This window comes from Dreissena polymorpha, chromosome 1, assembly GCF_020536995.1.
Source record: "Dreissena polymorpha isolate Duluth1 chromosome 1, UMN_Dpol_1.0, whole genome shotgun sequence".
Classification (NCBI taxonomy): Eukaryota; Metazoa; Mollusca; class Bivalvia; order Myida; family Dreissenidae; genus Dreissena; species Dreissena polymorpha.
The window spans coordinates 10734083-10757799 of NC_068355.1; the positions used below are offsets into that span (position 1 = coordinate 10734083).

A 23717-nucleotide genomic window follows, 5' to 3' on the forward strand; every position below is an offset into this window, starting at 1 on the left:
AGTGCAATATTGTGACCAAAAAACCTTTGGGGAGCATCACCCATCTCCGACGGTTTCTTGTTTGTATAAATTTGTCAAATGCTGCTCACTTTCCAGCCATATCAGGCCATCAGCAAGAAAGTTACTGGCATTTATTTTGTGTGATGTTTGCTCTATATTTTCACTTTTTACTAACCGGAAAATTTCTTAGTGGGATGACCTAACTACACCTTCACTAAGAAAATTTGCAGGGAGTAAAGTCCAGATATATTAAATACGAAATAAACTCTAATCACCTTTTTTACTGGTATGGCTGGACAGTTGTTGCTTTTAATATTAAACACAAGTAATCAAGTGTTTTACATGACGAAAAATAACTGTCTCAGCATGGACATCACCATCTTTACTATCACATGGAACTCCCTTTGAATATGCATACCTAAAAAAACTTGTTATTGAATTTACTAATGAAATAAATTGATTTCCTAAAAGAGTTCGGGCATTTTCTTGTATTTGAAGAATAAGAGAATCAGATGAAAGAGTCTCCTCTGTCATTGTTCCTTACCGGTTTCACCGGAGGGGACTTATGGTTTGCGCTCTGTCCGTCTGTCAGTCAGTCACACTTTTCTGGATCCTGCGATAACTTTTAAAGTTCTTCATATTTTTTCATGAAACTTGAAACATGGATAGATGGCAATATGGACATTATGCACGTCATTTCATTTTGTTCCTACGTCAAAAAATCTGGTTGCTATGGAAACAAATAGACTAGAAATACTGCTGAAAATGGTGGTTTTCTGGATCCTGCGATAACTTTAAAAGTTCTGAATATTTTTTCATGAAACTTGAAACATGGATAGATGGCAATATGGACATTATGCACATCATTTCATTTTGTTCCTAAGTCTAAAAATTCTGGTTGCTATGGAAACAAATATATATATAAAAAATCGGACAATGGTGGAAATTTCTGACAATGGTGGAGCCGGTAGGGGACAATATTGCTTGGCAATAGTCTTGCTATCTTCTATTTTCTGAATTCTGATAAAAAGGAATACAGAGAAAGTAAGAAAACAAGGACCCTGTTTGTGAAGTGTTTTTAGCCAATTTTGTTGGTACAATCCTGTGTATGTTTATGTCATAGGTATATATACATTCATGCTCTGGCATCTTTAGGTGGTTGCAAAGGATACAAATGTGATGCTGGTAGCCCTGGGGGCAAAGTGTCTGGCAGGATTGGCCATGGGACTGAGGAACAAGTTCAACACATACGCTGCACAGGTACGTAAAATAGACTTTAGCCATTATTTATAGTAGGAAAGTTTATTGACAAAAATGACTTCCAAGCTTCTTTTGATCCCACGCCAAAGGTGAAGGCATATAGAATAGGGCTTGCCCGTCCGTCTGTCACAAAAAATTTTAGGGCTATATCTCAGAAACTATATAAGTAATCAATATAAAACTTCATAGATGTATAGCTATCAATGAGAATGAAACCAACAATCATTGTATGTATTATTTTATATTCTTTCTTTATTTAAATGAATCTTTGCTGGAAATTGAAGACATGTGCAATATTCATTGGGACTATTTTTAACCAGGTTTTCCGAAGGAAAAAACTGGTTATTAGATTGGCGAATGCGGGCGGGCTGGCTGGCGGGCTGGCTGGCTGGCGGGCTGGCGGAATAAGCTTGTCCGGGCCATAACTATGTCGTTCATTGTCAGATTTTAAAATCATTTGGCACATTTGTTCACCATCATTGGACGGTGTGTCGCGCGAAATAATTACGTCGATATCTCCAAGGTCAAGGTCACACTTTGAGTTCAAAGGTCAAAAATGGCCATAAATGAGCTTGTCCGAGCCATAACTATGTCGTTCATCGTCAGATTTTAAAATCATTTGGCACATTTGTTCACCATCATTGGACGGTGTTTCGCGTGAAATAATTACGTCGATATCTCCAAGGTCAAGGTCACACTTTGAGTTCAAAGGTCAAAAATGGCCATAAATGAGCTTGTCCTGGCCATAACTATGTCATTCATTGTGAGATTTTAAAATCATTTGGCACATTTGTTCACCATCATGGGACGGTGTGTCCCACGAAAGAATCACGTCAATATCTCCAATGTCAAGGTCGCCACGACTAAAAATAGATTTAAAAAAAAAAAAACTTACAAAGGGGGTTAATTTTTTTTGGTCATTTCAAAAGTTCAGTTTGAGTTTTCTCCCTTTATCAGATTTTTTTTTCACAATGAAAACCTGGTTTTGTGACAATTTTGTCCCTTGTTATCCTTTTGGACTCCTACTTTTTCCAAGTTAGGAGTCCAACCCTCACTTAATGATTATACTGTTACGTGTATATCAAGGGATTTGCACCAATCCATAAACAAAGTTTATTTGGCTGGGTATATCAATTCAACAAATTCGCTTGTTTCTTAAGTATGGACAATTAAAAGCTGAAATTTTATTAATAGCAGTGTTCTGCTGAGATGTCAACAGGGGTGGTTAAATGTCTCACAGGTCATGAAAACTTGGGGACATTTTCCATATTTTTGAGACACAAACTAATTAACTTAAATGTATATTTATCAACCCCAAGAAATGTTACTCTTTTTATTTAAAAGAAATAAGAAACGGCAAACCTCTCTTATATTTAACAATCATAATCGAGCCAAATGAACTCCTCTGGCTAAAAATTGGAATAAGAATTTTGGATATTCTTGTTCGGTTTTGTTTTTCGTGATTTTTTGTGACACTGTCATTTTTAAAATTTCTGTGTAGCAACTTACTCAAACTTCACCTATCTTATTGATATGGCTTCAGACAGCATTTTAAGGATTCATTTTTATCATAACCAAGGCGCTTTTAAGTTTTGTTCTCAGGAGTGTGATTTTCTCCTCCTTTCACCTGATTTCCTCCTTGTATTGTCATACTTAATTTACAAATGGTAATGAACTTTACTGGAAATGTACAAAAAATAGCTTTGCTGAACCCTGTAATGGGTTTTTAAACGTTTTCTCCCCTGAGGTGGTTCTCAAATCAAAGCGCTGGTTCTTTTGCATGATTGATTACCGTATATTTGCAATCCAATTTGAACATTTGCTTGTTGAAGAAAACGCTATCTTCAAATACTTTTCAATACAGAAAAATATCTTCGATGCTCTATTTTATCTATTGGCTTATATTGAATTGTCATATTTTATTCAACGAATTGGAAAACAGATGTACAACAAAAGTTTGATTCATACTCTGTGAACTTGAGAGAGCATTTTGATATTTGTCCTCAATATTTTTTTTGCATTAATGATGATGCATCTTGCCCGTTTTGTGCAGGGTATCAATCATCACCACCAGATTGTTTGCGACCTTTGTGAGAATTTTGCAATTAAACCACACTTTTGCGGCTTCTGCAAAACACTGATATGCATAGTAGATGAACAAAAAATGTTTGAGATTGTGATTTTACACAATTCCAAGGATTTTATTTGAAGTGTAGTCAGGACTTAATATTTATGAACACTAGTTGTCGTACAATATTTAATTTCAGAGTATCATTCATTCTGAAGCATTTAAGTTTTGTCTTGTGTTTTAGTGTATACAAGTGTACATCGAAAAGTTCAAAGAGAAGAAACCAATGGTTGTGACAGCTCTAAGGGAGGCTATTGATGCTGCTTACCTCTCAGTGAGTTATGCCCCTTGATTTCACACATTGTCATATATTTAATCATTATTTTTGGGGAGCATTGAAGCAGAATTCAATATCATTGGCTTCATGTTTACATCTTTTCTGTCAGTAAATATTATATTCCAATATTGGCTTATATGTTTATTGAATGTGAGTATTTGATACAGTATTATTGAAACCAAAAAGCAGGCAAGGCCTGGTATTTTACAAAATATACATTTTGTTTAACAATTATATGATATCTTGTTGTTTTTAAAGCAATCATGTTCATGTATGAAATCAGCAAATTCTATATGCTTTTGTTATTCCATATACCAAATTGTTAAACATTTTTCAAAATATGCAGAAAAACCTCAATGATGACATCTAATTGCAAAGAATTACACAAATTAACTAAGAATTCTTGTACTTTTTTATTCCACATTATTGTTAAATTTCAGTATTTCTAGCCAACTTCAACAAACATAACCAACTTAAGCTTTGAACTTTCACATATATACTGTACATGTAGATAAGTTTGGAACCACTAATAGAAGACATCACGGCTGCACTCGATAACAAGAACCCCCAGATCAAGGCAGAGACTGCGCTATTCCTGGCGCGGGCGTTTGCCAGGCTCACAATAACAACCCTGCCCAAGAAGCAGCTGAAGGTGTTCTGTGGAGGGCTGCTCAAGGTATCCTCCCAGGGTTTTACATTCATGTCAAATTTTAGGTGTCCCTAGGACTGTAGTTAATAATGGTCCCAATAAATATGCTGGCTGTGTCAAAGTCAATTAATTAAAAGTGTAGTAATCGATTATTTACGTTAACAATAGCCGAGATTTAACGCACACCTATACAATTAAAGATTGTATTTATTTTCATAGTTTAATCTTGCTTGCCAGATAATTAGCTATTGTAACCTCAGTAAGCTTTTCTTTCATAGCGACATACATAGCTCACATTTACGCAATGTAATCACAATTAGGGACTTTGCACCTAGCAACATCGGATGCGCGATAACACGCTTAGTTGATGCGAGACAACTCGTACATCCTTCTAGAAAATGACGAACTAAAGTTGTCTTTCAGAGTTTCCTGTTGATATTACGAGTACCAATATGTCAAAATGTGACGCAAATTAACAAATATTACGGGTCCTGACTGGCATTTTATGTTTATTTAACGCAGAATATCATGTCATGTAAAATCCTGTTTCCTCCCATGGAACTGGGTACATGACAGAAAATGAAACCGCACAGTTATGGATCGCATTCAATGCATTACAGCTGTGGCAAAACAGATGCTTCTTATACAACATTCCAACATGCATGTATTATTATTGTTTATATAAAAAGTACATATCCAGTTATTATGGTCCATAAAAAACTGTAATCGGCAGCCCCTTTTTCTACGAAGAATATTGAAGGATTATTTCATCCTGCTGCACAATGAGACATTCAAAACATTGGTTTTTGTCACTTTAGAAAACTCTGGTGAATGACTAAAGACTGAAGTACCATAACTGAAGCTTTTATCTAAAGATTTGATAACTAAAGGGGTCTTAGAACGCAGAGACCATTTGAAAACTCTTTAGTTAACTTTGATTCAAAGTCATTACCAGTTTATCATCATGATGTATGCCCATGTTTCAGACTGTGAATGACACAGTCTTAGAAGTGCGTGAGGCGTCCTTCGAGGCTCTAGGTATGGCCATGAAAGTGGTCACAGAGAAAAATATTATGGCCTACATGGTTGATGTGGATGCCATAAAAATGGCAAAGGTAAGTAACAAAATAGTTTAACAACAGGACCAAGCACCGAAAACTGTAGTCCTCCATCCACGATGTCTTGAAATAATAACTTTGAATTACCTTTACACTCTGTTAATCATTGGAGCCAAAACTAGGTTTTTGCAATTAAACAATTTGAATTACTTTTTCCCCTGAACAACTATGTGGTATTTGATAAAATTTTGAGAAGCTGACTGATGACTAATAGATTTTTTATGTGAATGTACTACTTTGCACATCGTCCAAATAAACATTTCTAATAGAAATGTTTTCCACTTTATTCTTTTAGATCAAGGAGTGTTGTGAGAAAGCTGTGTTGCTGAATGCCAAAGGTGAGCCTCGTTCAGGTGGGGGTGGCGCCACCAAAACTGCTGCCCCCGCTGCCAAGGGCGGCTCTAACGAACCAAAACCTGTCAAGCGACCTGGTGCACCTCCCTCCGTAAGTTGGTTCCAGTTCCTGTTGTCGATCTTGCAACAAGTTTTGAGTTATTATGGTGACGTATTATTAATTTAAATCAGTGTGATCTCCTTATGATCAAATTTTATGTTTGATTTCAATCAGTTTCATTCCTTATTGCTGAACAGGAGAAATCTACTAAGGAAAATTAAATTTAAAAAAAAATCATAGCTTATAGGGACTCTTCCTTCATCATGCATTGAACCATTGATTATAACTTGCTACAAATGTTCACCCTTTTGTCACTACCAGCTGCATGTGACTGTAGGGTAATGTTGAAAGAAAAAGATCATTCTCTGAGTGCTGCTGCATAATTAAGTAAGGCTCTAGTCTGTTTTTCTGCATGATATGTACTTTTATAGGACACAAGCATGGAAAAAGTACATTTGAATCAAAGAGTAATAACTGCAAAATCAACAGTATTCATGGGACATAAATTTTCTTTGAAATTGTGGGTCGTGCGATCCACCAGTGTAAGACATCAACAAAAGCATTCCTTATCATTTCTCTCTTTTAAAACAAGTGACCATAAAAAGGAAGACATCATACCGAACTTTATCTACACACACATGTGTACATTGCCAGGGTTTTTTTTCCTTTTTTGTGACCCGCCAATCATCGGCCCTTTCCCCTCCGATTTTTGTTCCCCTCAGCTGGTAAATTTTCCCCTAGATTTCATTTTCCCCTCCAAAAAAAAAAAAAAAAATTTTTTTTTTTTTTTTTTTAAACCTTTAAATATATAAGTTAACCTGATCCAGTGTAGAAAAAAGAAAAATATTGCATGATTAAATTTTCTGTTTCCTTGAATTTGTTTTAAAAACAGTAAAATATGCTTAATTGATTATTTAAGACTTTTCTTATTTTCCCCAAAATCCGGCGTTTCGAGTGATTTTTTTCCCCCAAAATCTGGCGTTTTGCTCGATTTTTTTCCCCTCAAAAAGGCCAGGCCCTTTCCCCAAAATCAGATAAAAACCCCTGTTTGCTGACACTTTATTTTTCTTGTAAAATGCAAATACAGTAAAGTACAATTGTTATTTAAAAAACAACAACATGAAATTTCATTCTTAGGAATTTTTTTTTCAGGGATCTGACCGACCAAAGACTGCTCCTGCAAAATCAAGTGATGGAGTAAGAAAAATGTTTGGATGTTTATAAGCTTTCCTGCAAAACTATTCTTCACCTTTTGTCTTCTCTCTGTTGTAGTATGATTGTAATTTATTTCCAGGGAATTGTGTCTACAATTTTGTATTTCTTTTATTAAAACCAAACCTATGTTCTGTGTTGTAAAATGCAAATGTTAAATCCTTTCTGTGTTTAACTGTATAACAATTTAAAGTTCAAGTGTACTCTGGCTGACGTTGTAAGTGTTTAAATCGCTTGTTATGCCCCCGATGTGCTGCATATAGTTTTTTAACTGTCCGTCAGTCTCTCCGTCCCTCCGGAAACTTTAACATCGCCCATAACTTTTGTTATATTGAAAATAGCAACTTTATATTTGCCATGCATGTGTAGCTCGTGGAGCTGCACATTTTTAGTGGTGAAAGGTCAAGGTCATCCTTCAAGGTCAAAGGTCAAATATATGGCTTCAAAGCGCGCAGTAGGGGGCATTTTGTTTCTGACAAACACATCTCTTGTTTTTTATACAACTCCATTTATGAACCTCTTGATATCTCTAGTCTACTTTGTATCACTTTTTGAAGTGTTGTTGTTTTCTGTTGTACTCGTGGCTTTATCTGTTGTAGCCCCCCAAAACTTCCCGCCCAGCCACAGCAAAAGCTGGTGGCCCCCCTAAAACAGCCAAGAAAGGGGCAGCCAAAAAGGGTTCAGCCCCTCAGGCAGAGGAAAGGACTGAAAAGGTTTTGTCGGTGAGTTGGTTCCCTGGATATTGTTGTTTCCATGTCTTAGTGTTTTCATTTTAACTCTGTCTCTAATCCCATAAATGAAGAACACCACTAGCTTATCCTGGTTGACAACACATTCTAAAGTAGCTGAAGTATAACTATTTAACTCGACCATCAGTTATTGAAAACCTGTATTCACTCAATCAAAGCTTCTTGTCCTTGCAAAATCATTAATGTTTCAATAGCTTATTTATTTAATCACAAGAATCAATAACTTAAAGACCTTCGCGGGCTCTTATTCGGTGCAATATTGAAAATTGCATTTACATGTGGGTGCACAGGGCAACAGATAAGATTGATTGTCACTTAGTTTTCACTACAATCTGTTAGCATCAATTTGTTTTTTTTTCGCTCAAAACTATTTGTCAAATAGTTTTTATACGCCCGTCTATGACGGGACGTATTATGGTATACCCCGCGTCCGTCTGTCCGTCCGTCCGTCCGTCTGTTAATGTCGTACGCTACGTCAAATATCCTTTGACAGATTTTCTTCAAATTTTAACACAATCTTAATATTGATAAACCCTGATCCCCTTTCGTTTTTGACGGAATTCTGAATTGTCGTTCCAGAGTTATGGGACTTTGTTCGTCAAAATTTCGTGATTTCATTGAATGTCCTACTGTAGCTCAAATATCCTTCGATGGATTTTTTTCAAATTTCAACACAATCTTAATATTGATAAACCCTGATCCCCTTTCGTTTTTGACGGAATTCTGAATTGTCGTTCCAGAGTTATGGGACTTTGTTCGTCAAAATTTCGTGATTTCATTGAATGTCCTACTGTAGCTCAAATATCCTTCGATGGATTTTTTTCAAATTTCAACACAATCTTAATATTGATAAACCCTGATCCCCTTTCGTTTTTGACGGAATTCTGAATTGTCGTTCCAGAGTTATGGGACTTTGTTCGTCAAAATTTCGTGATTTCATTGAATGTCCTACTGTAGCTCAAATATCCTTCGATGGATTTTTTTTTTTTTTTTTTTAGTATCCCTGAAAAATTGAACAAGGTGAGCTTTTTTCTATTCCGATTGTACACTACCACTTACCCATCTACATTTCTCTTTTATTATTGGTCAAAATATCTATAACAGGTTTACTTCAACTCCATATCCTCTAAAGAAATGCATACATATACTCAAAAAAAGATATGGTATGAATGTCAAGGAGACGGCGCTCCATGCTCATGTACTTATAAAATAAACCATGTATTCAAATACAAATAAACTGAAGTAAAAAAATGATTCAAAGGGTTATTTATTACCTTACTACTTCATTGGCGAACGACGGGCGTATCATGCGCTCATGGCGCAGCTGTTTATTGACAATGTCATAAAAAAAATTACCTATATTTATTGAAAAGATTAGCATTTCAGGCATAACTTATTCTCAGAATTCTTATTCCAATTAATGAAGTCTTTAAAAATTCACATTGTCAATGATTGTTTGTAACTTTAGTAAATTGTCTAATGACTTATCATGGAAGAGTTATTTTGTTTCCAACCAAATTCATCAACTGCAAGCCAGTGGAAATAATTTTTCCACGATTTTTGGTTTTTAAGACACAGATTAGCTGGGTTGTTTTCAGTCGAATATTTTCAGAAGCTGTTCCCAGTACGCTTTTTAATCCAAGAATTTACTCCTCACAACGTCTTTTCAACGTCTACAGTATCTATCATCAAATTAAGTCCTTCAAAAACTTGTTAAAGAGTAAGTGCTGCAATTTTGCCATCTCATTTGTCAAATTTTTATGTTGCGGTTATGATTGTTTCCTCAGGACGAGATCGTCAAAGAGAAAGCCACAGAGTTGCTGGGTGCTGACATCTTGGCCCAACTAGAAAATGCCAATTGGAAGGAGCGCTTGGCAGGCATTGAAACCATGACGACCAACATCAAACGCATGACAAAAGACATGATCCCGTGTCAAGTGTGTGTGAGGATTCTTATGCAGAAGCCTGGTCTTAAGGACAACAACTTCCAGGTACTCTATAATATTCTGATAAGCTTTTTTGCTGAGAAAACGTTTTGTATTTCAGACAATTTTTCTTTGTCTGTACCATTCATGTCATCTGTTATATTAATTATTGTCTGGATATTTTTTATACCCCCACAAACGAAGTTTAGGGGGGGTATATAGGAGTGAGCTTGTCTGTCCGTCGGTCAGTCTGCCGTTCTGTCGGTCCGTATTAAGTGTCGGCTCTCTAATTAAATTTTTTATCCCCCGCCATAGGCGAAGGGATATTGTTTTGGCATTGTCCGTCTGTCCGGAGCAATATCTTGGAAGTGCTTTGGCGGATTTCATTGAAACTTGGTATGAGTATATACATGGATAATAGGATGATGCACGCCAAATGACATTGTACACCATTTGATAATAACGGAGTTATGGCCCTTTGTATCTTGAAAAAATGCTTTTTGTGTGTCCAGAGCCATATCTTGGAAGTGCTTTGGCGGATTTCATTGAAACTTGGTATGAGTGTCCAGAAGCATATTGGCGGGGGATATCAATTAAACGAATTTGCTTCTTTTTATCCAATCTTCACCAAACTTGGTCAGATGTTGTATCTAGATGATGTCTAGATGTTGGATCTAGATGATGTCTAGGTCAAGTTCGAATATGGGTCATGCCGGGTCAAAAACTAGGGCATGGGGGTCACTTAGTGCGTTTAAACATTTAGCATGATGTCAGCTCTGTAATTCAAGTAGTTTTCATCATAACTTCACCAAACTTGGTCAGAAGTTGTATCTAGATGATGTGTAGGTCAAGTTCAAACATGGGCCATGCCGGGTCAAAAAACTAGATCACGGGGACACTTAGTGCGTTTTAAACATTGAGCATGGTGTCAGCTGTTTTTTGTGAAGACAACATGCAAAATATTCTGTGTCAATACGGCATGTGGGGATTCGTCTCGTCTGTGGCAAAGCTGTAGTTTTGTACTGTAGTGGCATGTTATTTCAGAGTGGTAGTTTTGGAGACTGATTCCTTTAATTATTTTGAAGTGTCAGCTTAAGCCCCTCATCATTCCCAATGGTTTCAGGTATTGAAAGTAAAACTGGATCTTCTTGCGCACCTTGCCCTGAACGCAGACTTCACTAAAACCTCCGCTGAGTATTGCCTCCCTGACCTTGTTGAGAAAGTTGGTGACGTAAAGAACGGCGCAGGCGCCCAAGAGGCCCTCAGCGCCATAGCAGAGGCCACGTCACTTGACTTTGTGGCAGGAACTGTGATGAACCTTGCCTTTGCGCAGAAGAATCCCAAGAACCAATCAGAGGCTTTGAACTGGCTGACAAAGGGTGTCACAGAATTCGGGCTGAAGTGAGTGAAGACTAGGCAACATTTTAAAAAACTCTGATTTTCGTGTTTCTGAGTTTCATTTTTTTTATGCTTAGTGTTTCTAAATAAATTATTTGGAGCTTGATTAAATCAATTAAAGTTTAAATCCTCATAAAATTAATTTATTTTCGCTCGTGACTCTCTTTAGTTATTCATCTTAAAATCATGACAATAAAGTATTTAAAGCCCATAAACACTCAAAATCAACAAAAATTTCGTACAATATTTCGAAAAATAAAGTTAATACAAAAAAAATCAATTTTCTTTATAGCAATGGCAAAAATGCTGTTTTGTTATTTGTGGGACAATATGTTCAACACATGTTCATTTACCATTTTAGTGTTTGTGTGTCGTATGAATAAATATATTTTTGCAGGAAATTGAAATGGAATATTTTGTGCCACATGAAATTAATACAAGCATTTTGTTTCTCGTTAAATCTATGTTATCATACCACATCTGGCGTGGCTATTGCAACAAGGAAGATTTATTTTTTATGGGTTTAACTTATTTAAAGAATTATTTTCGAAATACTCGTTGAATTTGAGTATTTATGTTACTTTAAATGCTAGATTTCATCATGCTAACTGGTCAGCACATCAGAAACCACTTTTTGTCTCCTACTGGTTTCACTCTAGGGGACTTATGGTTTGCGCTCTGTGTCTGTCTGTCAGTCCATCACACTTTTCTGGATCCTGCAATAACTTTAAAAGTTCTTCATATTTTTTCATGAAACTTGAAACATGGATAGATTGCAATATGGACATTATGCACATCATTTCATTTTGTTCCTACGTCAAAAATTCTGGTTGCTATGGCAACAAATATATATATTAAAACAAGATGCGTTTGTGAAACACAATGTCCCCCTATACGACGTTTGACCTTGAAGGACGACCTTGACCTTGACCCTTCACCACTCAAAATGTGCAGCTCCATGAGATACACATGCATTTCAAATATAAAATTGCTAGCTTCAATATTGCAGAAGTGACATTACATGAGCAATTTTGACCCATATATTTGACCTTGAAGGATGACCTTGACCTTGAATTTCACCGCTCAAAATGTGCAGCTCCATGAGATACACATGCATGCCAAATATCAAGTTGCAATCTTCAATATTGCAAAAGTATTCATAAAATAAGCGATTTGGGCCACATATATTTTACCTCTGACCTTGCAGAATGACCTTGAGCTTTCACCACTCAAAATGTGCAGCTCCATGAGATACACATGCATGCCAAATATCAAGTTGCTATCTTCAATATTGCTAAAGTACTCATAAAATGAGCGATTTTGGCCACATATATTTGACCTCTGACCTTGAAGGATGACCTTGACCTTTCACCACTCAAAATGTGCAGCTCCATGAGATACACATGGATGCCAAATATCAAGGTGCTATCTTGAATATTGAAATACTGCAAAAGTGTACATTAAATTAGCGATTTTGACCCATATATTTGACCTTTGACCTTGAAGGATGACCTTGACCTTGAGCTTTCACCACTCAAAATGTGCAGCTCCTGAGATACATATGCATGCCAAATATCAAGTTGCTATCTTCAATATTGCAAAAGTTATTGCAAATGTTAAAGTTGGCGCAAACAGACCAACAGACAGATCAACCAACCAACCAACCAACAGACAGGGCAAAAACAGTATGTCCCCCACTACTATAGTGGGGGACATAAAAAAAATAAAAAATCTGACAATGGTGGAGCCAGTAGGGGACATATATTGCTTGGCAATATTTTTGTTCAAATAAAATTTTATAATCAGGGCCCTCTCTTGCCGCTAGGGGAAGCCACCCACTGCCCTCATGAGGGGGAATTTCGCGTCGTTTTGGGCGAAAAGGGGAATTTTAGAAGATTTTTTCACCAACCATTCAACACCTAAAATTGCTATATTTTAATGTGTTTTAGGCGAAAAGGGGAATTTTAGAAGATTTTTTCACCAACCATTCAACACCTAAAATTGCTATATTTTAATGTGATTTACATAAATCTACATTTAATCAAAGGTTAGTAGCCCCATACCAGCTGGCAATAAAAGTAAAAAAAAAGAAAAAGAAAAAAAAAAAATTGGGAGGGGGAATTTTTTGCTGAAAAAGGGGGAAAAGTATACTTTTTTCATGGGGGAAGCTGCTGATAATTGGCGGTAAAAACGGCCAAAACGAGGGCCCTGCATAATTAACAATAAAATCAATTTATCAGATGAATAAGATGCTTATGTAAAAAGCATTTGATTATTTTGCGTCTGGATATTTGTTCACTTTGCATGCAACACAAATGAACAAAATGTGCTCATTACAAACCCAAATCATTTCAATCTAAATAATTTGTTATTCTTGCATAGAGATAGATCTGAGGCATTTGTAAAGATCAGTTTAAATGTCTAAAAACTTTTGCCATGTCATGTAAAGCTATTGCCTGTTGAATAATTCATCTGCTTTTACTGGAGTCTACTGATGTGAACTAACATATATAGGCCGTGCCCTGTGAAAACGGGGTTTAAAAGCATGAGTGTAAAGTGTCATCTCAGATTAGCCTGTGCAGACAGGAAGGAGACTCTCCGCCTAAACTAAATTTTTGCTAAGGAGAGACTTTCTTTAAACAGAAAATACCTTAAAAGTGGAAAGTGTCGTCCCTGATGAGCCTGTGCAGACTGCACTGGCTAATCTGGGACAACATTTTACACATGTTCATTCAGCCCTTTTTGTCCCCTACCGGTGAAACCGGAGGGGACTTATGGTTTGCGCTCCGTGTGTCAGTCAGTCTGTCAGTCCGTCACTCTTTTCTGGATCCTGCGATAACTTTAAAAGTTCTTCATATTTTTTCATGAAACTTGAAACATGGATAGATGGCAATATGGAGAGTATGCACGTTATTTCATTTCGTTCCTATGTCAATAATTCTGGTTGCTATGGCAACAAATATTTAAAAAAATAATTTTTTACTGACAATGGTGGAGTTTCACCGGTAGGGGACATATATTGCTTGGCAATCTCTTGTTATACCAAACGAAGTTTAGGGGTGTATATAGGAGTGAGCTTGTCTGTCGGTCTGTCGGTCAGTCCGTATTAAGTGTTCGCTCTCTAATTCAAGTAGTTTTCATCCGATCTTCACCAAACTTGGTCAGAAGTTGTATCTACATGATGTCTAGGCCAAGTTCGAACATGAGTCTTGTCGGGTCAAAAACTAGATCACGGGGTCACTTCGTGCGTTTTAAACATTCATCATGTTGTCTGCTCTCTAATTCAAGTAGTTTTCATCCGATCTTTACCAAACTTGGTCAGAAGTTGTATCTACATGATCTTAAGGCCAAGTTCGAACATAGGCCTTGCCGGGTCAAAAACTAGGTCACGGGTCACTTAGTGCGTTTTTTAACATTCAGCATTTTGTCCGCTCTCTAATTCAAGTAGTTTTCATCCGATCTTCACCAAACTTGGTCAGAAGTTGTATCTATCTAAGGCCAAGTTCGAACATGGGCCTTGCCGGGTCAAAAACTAGGTCACCGGGTCACTTAGTACGTTTTACACATTGAGCATGGTGTCTGCTCTCTATTTCAAGTAGTTTAAATCCGATCTTCGCCACACTTGGTCAGAAGTTGTAACTAGATAATATGTAGGTCAAGTTCGAACATGGGCTATGCCGGGTTAAAAACTAGGTCACGGGGTCACTTAGTGTGTTTTAAACCTCGCCATGTTGTCCGCTCTCTGATTCAAGTAGTTTTTATCCAATCTTCACCAAACTTGGTCAGAAGTTGTATCTAGATGATGTCTAGTTCAAGTTTGAATATGGGTCATGCCGGGTCAAAAACTAGGTCACGGGGTCACTTAGGGCCTTTTAAGCATCACAATGTTGTCCGCTCTCTAATTCAAGTAGTTTTCATCCAATCTTCACCAAACTTGGTCAGAAGTTGTATCTAGATGATGTCTAGATCAAGTTTGAATATGGGTCATGCCGGGTCAAAAACTAGGTCACAGGGTATCTTAGTGCATTTTAAACCTCACCATGTTGTCCGCTCTCTAATTCAAGTAGTTTTCATCCAATCCTCACCAATCTTGGTCACAAGTTTTATCTAAATGATCTCTAGGACAAGTTTGAACATGGGCCATTCCGGGCCTAAAACTAGGTCACGGGGTCACTTAGTGCGTTTTTTAACATTCATCATAGTGTCAGCTCTCTAATTCAAGTAGTTTACATCCGATCTTCATGAAACTTGGTCAGAAGTTTCATGGAGATGATCTTAAGGCCAAGTTAGAACATGGGGTCAAAAACTAGGTCAAGGGGTCACTTAGTGCGTTTTAAAAATTGAGCATGGTGTCCGCTGTTTTTTGTGAAGACGACATGCAAAATATTATGTGTCAATGTGGTAGTGAGGGTATTCGTCACGTCTGTGACAAAGCTGTAGTTTCACTTGTTTTAACATTTGTCTTTGCAGGATTCAGATCAAGCCTCATCTGGAAAACATCAAAAAAGCGTTTGCAGCAACCAATCCTGTTAGTTGTTCTTTATAGGAGGTTATAGGATTAGGAGATACTATCTTAGTGCCAAGATTTTTAAAGGCCAGCCAGTCGTGCTTTGCACTCGTGATTCAGTTTATTATCAATATACTTGTGATTGGATTATTCCACATATAATTACAAACTTTGATTAAAGCTTGTATTTCTTATAGGGAGTTAATGCATTTTGTATGTCAGCACTTTATGATTTCAATTGTAAGCTAGTGCATGAACACTTTCAAGGAATTTTGAGTAAAGTAAATGAAAGTTTCATATTCTGGTACCATTATTCAAATATAAAGCAGTCGCCAAGGCAATTTTAAAATTATTAAGTTTAAAAATTGTACAAATGATTAAGCTATTGAATTGTTGTGATAATTTCATTGAAAATGGTAAAGCTTAGCCATTTTTTTAATAATGAAAATATTGCTGTTTAAAGTTTATTATTTTTGTTGTGACTGGTTTCAGGCAGTGCGCCAGTCTGCCCTAAGCCTTCTACCTGTATTGTACATGTACATGGGGCCCCAGCTACGCATGTTCTTTGAGGACGAAAAACCTGCCTTGCTGCAGCAGATTGATGCAGAGTTTGAAAAGGTATGTGGGGTTTGGGCTTAATATAATTGAGCAACGATCTACGAAAACATGTTTAAATGCATGGGCTTTATGTGTCGTCACAGCTTTTGTTTAAAAGATTCTTCTCTTTAACAAAAAAATCCATAAAAGGAAAGTGTTGTCCCTGATTAGCCAGAGCAGACTGCACAGGCCAAATAGGCCGACACTTTACACACATGATTTAATGCTATAATGCTTAGCACCAGCTTGTTACATCATTTCATATACATTGTACCTTTGTGATGTCATATTGCTTGTTTTAGTTTTACTCGCTTGAACTGTCATTTTGCACACAACCCATACTATTTTATTTACTTTTCTAACCACTAACAGTGTTTTAGCATGGGTTTGGACTGTTTGGGGCAGCAGCCCTTTGTTCTTAGAAGTAGAGACAAAGTATAATGATATAGGGGATACAGAATTAAGACAGAATTAAAAGTGTTCAAATGTGAAATGTTTACTTATGGTGTTTAACTGTTTATGCCATTTGGTATGTTTGGTAATTTTGCGAAGTCTGATTGAATGCAGTGATATCATCCTACCTACAAAATTGTGTCTTATTCAGGTAAACATTCATATAAGACAATCTGACATCACAGCCAAATAATTCAATTGTTCAAAGTTTCACTTACAAACAAATTTAATTGTTCAAAGTTACGCTTGCAAACGATTCAAATATCTATTTGAATTTATCATAAGAGATTTCAAAGGGATAAGTTTGCCTGTGGACCTACTCACAAAATAAAATCATTTTTGTACAATGTAGATTAGCCGCATCCACAACTAAACAATGCATTATGATCTGTATTATTATCCCCCCCCCATAGGCAGAGGGATATTGTTTTGGCGCTGTCTTTCCGTCCGTCCGGAGCCATATCTTGGAAGTGCTTTGGCAGATTTCATTGAAACTTGGTATGAGTATGTATATGGATAAGAGGGTGATGCATGCCACATGGCATTGTACACCATCTGTTGATAACGGAGTTCTGGCCCTTTGTATCTTGAAAAATGCTTTTTCGAGTGTAAAATACAATGCTTTTGTGTCCAGAAGCATATTGGCAGGGGATATCAATTCAACGAATTTGCTTGTTGGTACCTTGTTTTTAAACATTGACACAACTTAAAAGGGGTACTGTTGCATATTTGTGTGTTGTAATTCAAAAGGTGAAAGGTCAGAAGCCCCCTGCTCCTATACGGGGACTCAAGGCTGCCGATGGTGGCGAGGAGGCTGAAGATGATGATGGCAATGAAGGTGGTGGCGGTGAGGATGAGGACGGTGTTGCTGACTTGGTGCCAAGAAATGATGTAGGGTGAGTGTGGGCAAGATGCTGTGCTAGTGTAATTTTGTAATCCATGCTGTCTACTCCAAGAAAAAATGTATTGTAATATGATGGTCACCTAACTCAGTAGAGCGTTGGACTGTCAATTTGAGATTTGAAATCTCGGCTTGCAAACCCTGATTCAAATAGCATATGTCTGTTTCTTGCTTAAGTAGGTCAACTTAATACTGTTAAACAACTTGGATTGGCTCAACTTGCTCAGAAAAACTGTTGACCTGTTACCTTACAGGGCTTTTTTCCTGCTTTTGTAAATCTGCCTTTTTGTCCCTGACTTTGCGATAAAAAAGAGTAGCCATCTGTTAAAAAATGAGTCGCCAGCTTGTTGAAATTGTGAAAATCTGTTGGTAGTGCCTTTCCCAGGCCCTTATCTTGCTAAGCGTATCTTGTGACAGTTTGGCACTCTTGTTTGAAATGTCTCTGTCCAAAATGTGAAATGGACATCCACGGCCATTCACTAAGAAGGGAAAAAAGCCCTGTACAGTATGAATCTTAACATGACTGATACAAATGATTGGCCGTACTGTGAAAAAGGGGTTTAATATTTGTGCGTCAAGTGTTGTCCCAGATTTGCCTTATCAGGGACGACACTTTCCGCCTTTATGATATTTTTCTTTTCAAGAAAGTCTCTTTAGCAAAATTTCAAGTTTTGGGCAAAAGTTGCGTCGCTGCTTAGCCTGTTTGGACTGCACAAGATAACCTGGGAGGACTCTTTACGCACATGGATTAAACCCCCTTTTCACAGAACATGGCTCATTTCCATATGAGATACAAGAGTTTACACTTAAACATTGGAAAAAAACATACTCATATTTATGTTCAATAAAATGTTCCTCTATACTTTTGTATAAAATATTTGTACAAATATTTAAAATATTTATTTAACATTTCCTGGTTAGTTTATGTTTCCTTTTTTTGTTGATTTTAAGTGAGAAGTTTTCCCAGGATTTGATTGAGTCATTGTCCGATAAGAACTGGAAGGTGCGAGGTGAGGGCCTTCAGAAGATAACGTCCATCTTGAATGAGGCCAAGTTCATCACTGGAAACCTTGGGCCCCTTCCTGAGGCCATCAAAGCAAGGCTGGGGGACAATAACAAAATTCTTGTAAGTTACATCTTGTACATCTTAGGGTTTTACGGGCTTGATTTATAGAAATCAGTAAACAAAAGAATTAGGTTTGTGCTAAATACATTGTGTTTTACTGAGCTATGGTCTTGATGTTTTATAAATACAAGCTATTGTGGCAAACTTGACCATTACAACTGCGTGCTGAATCTGTCACTTTTCAGTTATATGTTTAAATATCTTGTTACAAAAAAAATATTGGCACTGTTTTATATTCTACAAGTATCCAAAAATCCCTTCTTGAAATATTGATATGTTTAAAATAAAAGCGCCCCCCCCCCCCAAAAAAAAAAAATATGCAGGAAAAGAGCTGTGTTTTTATTTGGTTTTCTGTATTATATTGAGACATCACTTTAAATAACATTTAAGACATGTGTTGTGAACTTCATCATGAAAATAGAGCAACAGGCCTTTAATGATGGTGCATAAAATGCCACTAAGTAACAATATCAGAAATTGAAATCCAGCTTATGTCAATGCATATTTATCCAGGTGACGACAACTATCACCATTTGTGCTACTCTGGCCACGAACATGGGCCCGCACTGCAAGGCCCACATAAAGACCATCGGTCCAGCCCTCGTAAGTTGCCTAGGCGACAGTAAGCCTGCACTACGCTCAGCCGCGTTGGGGGCACTTAACGCATGGGTTGACAACACAACCCTGACCCCACTGGTTGAATGCGAGGCATTCAGTGACGCGCTCAAGTTGGATAATCCAAATCTGAGGCAAGAGGTATCAAACATTCTTGATATATTAAATAAATTGGGTGTGCTGGCATTTGCTATTTTGATTTAAAAAATAGTCATAAAATTATTAGCCAATGTTAAAGTAAAATTACTGCAATTAAAAATGAAGCGTCGGATTGCAGTTTGTTTGCTATGAGTTTAGTATTTGGCAGAAGAACGCCAATGCCCTAAGGTCAGAGAAATTCACTCTATCAGTCTATGGTTCAAGGAAACGTATGGAATTTTTCATAAGAATTTCTTTCAACACCCTTAAATTAAAAAAAATAAAATAAAACGACCATTAGCATATGCTTATGTAATACCTATCGGCCCATGTAAAACTAAGAAGGTGCATTATGTTGCCTCGGTCAGCTGCTGGGTTGGCTGATAGAGCGCCTGCCGGCTCACAAGCCCCTGCCCCGGGACGAGATACGTCTGTGCATCCCGCATGTGCTCACATGCCTCGAGGACCGCAATGGCGATGTGAGGAAGAAGGCGCAGGAGGCCCTTGTTCCCTTCATGATCCACACTGGATATGAGGCTGTCTATAAGGCTACCAGCAAACTTAAGGTAAGGAAAGCATATGAGTATTGCTTCTGTAAAATGGGGATTAATGCAATTGTGTAGTGTTGTCCCAGATGAGCATGTGCTTTTGCAAAACCTGATGGCTCGAATTCCGGATGGCTCGAACTTTTGTTGACGGTCCCAACAAGTTCAGGCCATCAGGTTTTTACTGTATGTCATTTTTGAGAAACCTATATTACTTAGGCATATTTAGAGAATCTTGTACCTACTTATATATATATATATATATTGTTTTATAAGATAGTCATCTGCAAAAACAACTTGGGCCTTTATCTGAAACAATTCCCTTAAGTTTAAGTGTTAATTTCAGGAGAATAAGAATGTTACAAGACTTCTGCTATTTCATTTTTCGAAAGCTTATCATGGAGTCCTTTTTAGAAATACCTTACTTTGCAATCTGGTAAGGTTATGATCACCAGAAAACTGTATGATCACTAGCAAAATAAATATATTGATATTATGCACATGTCTTATTATCCCCCGCCATCGGCGGAGGGATATTGTTTTGGCGTTGTCCGTCTTTCCGTCCGTCCGGAGCCATATCTTGGAAGTGCTTTGACGGATTTCATTGAAACTTGGTATGAGTATATATATGGATTCTAGGATGATGGACACCAAATGGCATTGTAAACCATCTGTTAATAACGGAGTTATGGCCCTTTGTAACTTGAAAAAATGCTTTTTTGAGTGTCAAATATAACACTTTTGTGCCCTGAAGCATATTGGTTGGGGATATCAATTCAACGAATTTGCTTGTTTATTTAAAAAGTCAACTGTTCTACACTGTAGAGTTTATATAAGCAGCAGGAAATATTAGAAACAAAGGATTAATAATTTCAGTTTATTTTGTATTTCAGTATTAATATATAAATATAATTATATACCAAATAGGACATGATTTATGAATTTATGTTTTGTTTACCATTTAAAATGTGATTTTCCAAAAGGATTTAATTCTCAAGGAATATAAAAAATCTACATGAGAAACACAATTTGGATGATTCAGATGGTTGGAAGTAGCGTCATCAGGGACCAAAAACAATCTGCAATCAACATCTAGTCATCTTGCAGTAATTATTGCATGATTTGTTAATAGTGTAACACCCCATTGCACACAGGCATGAATTCCATTGAAATACATGATCAAAGTGTCACAAGACAAGTGAAAACAGGGACAAAGTCTGTAGAAAAGCATGGTAAAATATACTGTCCGAAAATTATGAGACATTAATTATGGACGAAAACACGTATGTCCGAAAATTTAGAGTCACGAAAAATAATGATTTTTGCTAAAAAGGAGGGTGTTAGAAAACTTAGAGTTTAGAAAACTTAGATTAATTACCGTATTTATAAATTTATTGGTTCTTATGCTGAATAGTCAATAATAAAAATGCATACATGTGCATTTGACCTGCTACATAACAGCTTACAATATCCCTATGAGCTCGATTGTGCAGAATAATATAATATTTGTCAATATGTCTGTTATGAAACGAGCAATCTTTCATGATGATACATGTTTTCAAGTTTATAATAATGTCTTTTTTTCCAGCCAGCCTCTAAAGACCAAATAATGCAGATCATAGAGAAAGCCAAAGAGAACCTCCCAGCCAAGCAGCCTGCAAAGAAAGCTGCCCCGCCCCCGTCTACTAAGTCTGCCCCGCCCCCGTCTACCAAGTCTGCCCCACCCCCTGTGGCAGACGACGATGATGATGAGCCTCCACCCAAGCCAAAGGCAGCTCCCAAGGAAAAATCTCCAACTGCAGGGGCACCAGAAAAAGCAGCAACCAAGGGCCCTGGGAAAACAAAGGCTACACCTGTAAGTTGTTTTGCAGCACCTTTTGTAGGGGAGACTGAAACAATAGTTTATTGTTTACTGGTGTTACGTAAAGGGGATTTTAAAACTTTTGTTAAGTCAATATTTGGGTTTAAAAAATGGGGGAAAAAATACAAATTTTGCTTGGGAATGAAGTGTTGTTTCAGTCCTTTGCAAAATTCCCAATTTGAACATCGGTTTTTGGCAGTGCTTCAGGGCTCTCGCTGAGTTAAAATTTTGGCTAGATTGCACTTTACCGGTTCGCAGTTGTTTACCACTATCGACAAAGCAGGGGTTTAGGGGCGGTAGCCCCCGATACTAAGGAAATATATAGGATAAAAAGGATTATTAGGCGTGTTGTGTTAGGTTTTAGGTTTTACGTACCGGTAAAGTGCAATTGCCCCAAAATTTCTTTCGATGGGAATGGTAGCGGAAGCCTTGGTGCTTGTTGGTGAAGACATTTTACTTAGAATGAAAGCTTTCGATCCCTGTGACGTAGGTACAAACATGGGTGTCATGATGGTAGCAGTCTGTCAGGGGGTTCCAATGTATGCTATCTCTTGTTAATGTGCCACTTGTGTATTGCAGCTGGCTGCCCCGAGCAAAAAGAAGAAAGTAGAGGAGGACCTAGGACCACCCATCACCCTCACAGAGAGCAAGGAAAAGAGGTTCAAAGATGAGAAAAACATGAAGGTATTGAACCATAATATTCTCTTGTCCTTAAGATCTTGAACAGGTTTGTATAAACGTGCTTAAAGCCACTCGCAAGGGGCTACCTGTTGTCAAATTGAGATTGCCTTTACCTACTTTGTGATCCTCCAAAGATTTAGCTGCTGTAATAATCCTCGATAGTTATATTGCTACAAGACATATTTTATATCAATAAAGTTTAAAATCAAACTGTTCTGACTTTGTGGAAAAGTAAGCAGTAAATACTTCCCTCTGTTTGGAATAGTTTAAAAAATAAAAAAAAATAAGATATTGCTGGGAAACAAATTTTATGTTACAATTCTGTGGTTCTTACCTTTGCCTACGGTGGAACTTTATTAACCTAAATATTCAAGTTTACACAAAATTGTGTAATATGTTTTTATACCCCCATAGCACATGGGATCATTATTTTCCTCATCTTTTGTGATGGAATTTTGTCTGTTGTGTGACATCAACATTTGCCCTGTTTACACACTAGAGACCATATTTCTTGTCCCTTCTTCATGAAACTTGGCCAAAAGATTTATCCCAATGATATCTTGGACGAGTTCAAAATGGTTCTGGTTGGTTATGGCCACCAGGGGGCGGGTCGTTTTTTCAAGTATGGCTATAGTTAAACCATGTTAACACTAGAGCCCCATTTATGGTCCAATATTTATGAATCTTGGTCAGTGAATTAGTTCTTATGATATCTTGGATGAGTTTGAAAATGGTTCTGGTTGGTTGAAAAACATGGCTGCTTGGGGGTGCGGGCCTTTTTTCTTTACATGGCTTTTGTTATGTCCCCAACTATAGTAGTGGGGGACATATTGTTTTTGCCCTGTCTGTTGGTTAGTCTGTTGGTTGGTTGGTTTGCGCCAACTTTAAAATTTTGCAATAACTTTGCTATATTGAATATAGCAACTTCATATTTGGCATGCATGTGTATCTCATAGAGCTGCACATTTTGAGTGGTGAAAGGTCAAGGTCATCCTTCAAGGTCAGAGGTCAACTACATGTGGCCAAAATTGCTCATTTTATGAATACTTTTGCAATATTGAAGATAGCAACTTGATATTTGGCATGCATGTGTACCTCATAGAGCTTCACATTTTGAGTGGTGAAAGGTCAAGGTCATCCTTCAATGCAGAGGTCAAATATATGTGGCCCGAATCGCTGATTT

At 37.2% G+C, this 23717-nt stretch overlaps 1 protein-coding gene across 2 annotated transcripts in view; it reads left to right on the forward strand.

Annotated features, from left to right (window-relative positions):
• Nucleotides 1-23717, forward strand: part of LOC127870946 (cytoskeleton-associated protein 5-like) — a 113431-nt gene that overhangs the window by 22852 nt on the left and 66862 nt on the right. For both annotated transcript variants that reach the window (XM_052413546.1, XM_052413553.1), the window contains exons 9-25: nucleotides 1156-1260; nucleotides 3573-3662; nucleotides 4177-4341; nucleotides 5301-5429; nucleotides 5728-5877; nucleotides 6979-7023; nucleotides 7638-7760; nucleotides 9575-9778; nucleotides 10836-11113; nucleotides 15581-15638; nucleotides 16110-16235; nucleotides 17418-17563; nucleotides 18520-18694; nucleotides 19208-19450; nucleotides 19816-20013; nucleotides 21581-21847; nucleotides 22433-22537. In XM_052413546.1, coding sequence (XP_052269506.1) covers nucleotides 1156-1260; nucleotides 3573-3662; nucleotides 4177-4341; nucleotides 5301-5429; nucleotides 5728-5877; nucleotides 6979-7023; nucleotides 7638-7760; nucleotides 9575-9778; nucleotides 10836-11113; nucleotides 15581-15638; nucleotides 16110-16235; nucleotides 17418-17563; nucleotides 18520-18694; nucleotides 19208-19450; nucleotides 19816-20013; nucleotides 21581-21847; nucleotides 22433-22537 — 2607 coding nt within the window. The remainder of the gene's footprint in view (nucleotides 1-1155; nucleotides 1261-3572; nucleotides 3663-4176; nucleotides 4342-5300; nucleotides 5430-5727; nucleotides 5878-6978; nucleotides 7024-7637; nucleotides 7761-9574; nucleotides 9779-10835; nucleotides 11114-15580; nucleotides 15639-16109; nucleotides 16236-17417; nucleotides 17564-18519; nucleotides 18695-19207; nucleotides 19451-19815; nucleotides 20014-21580; nucleotides 21848-22432; nucleotides 22538-23717) is intronic.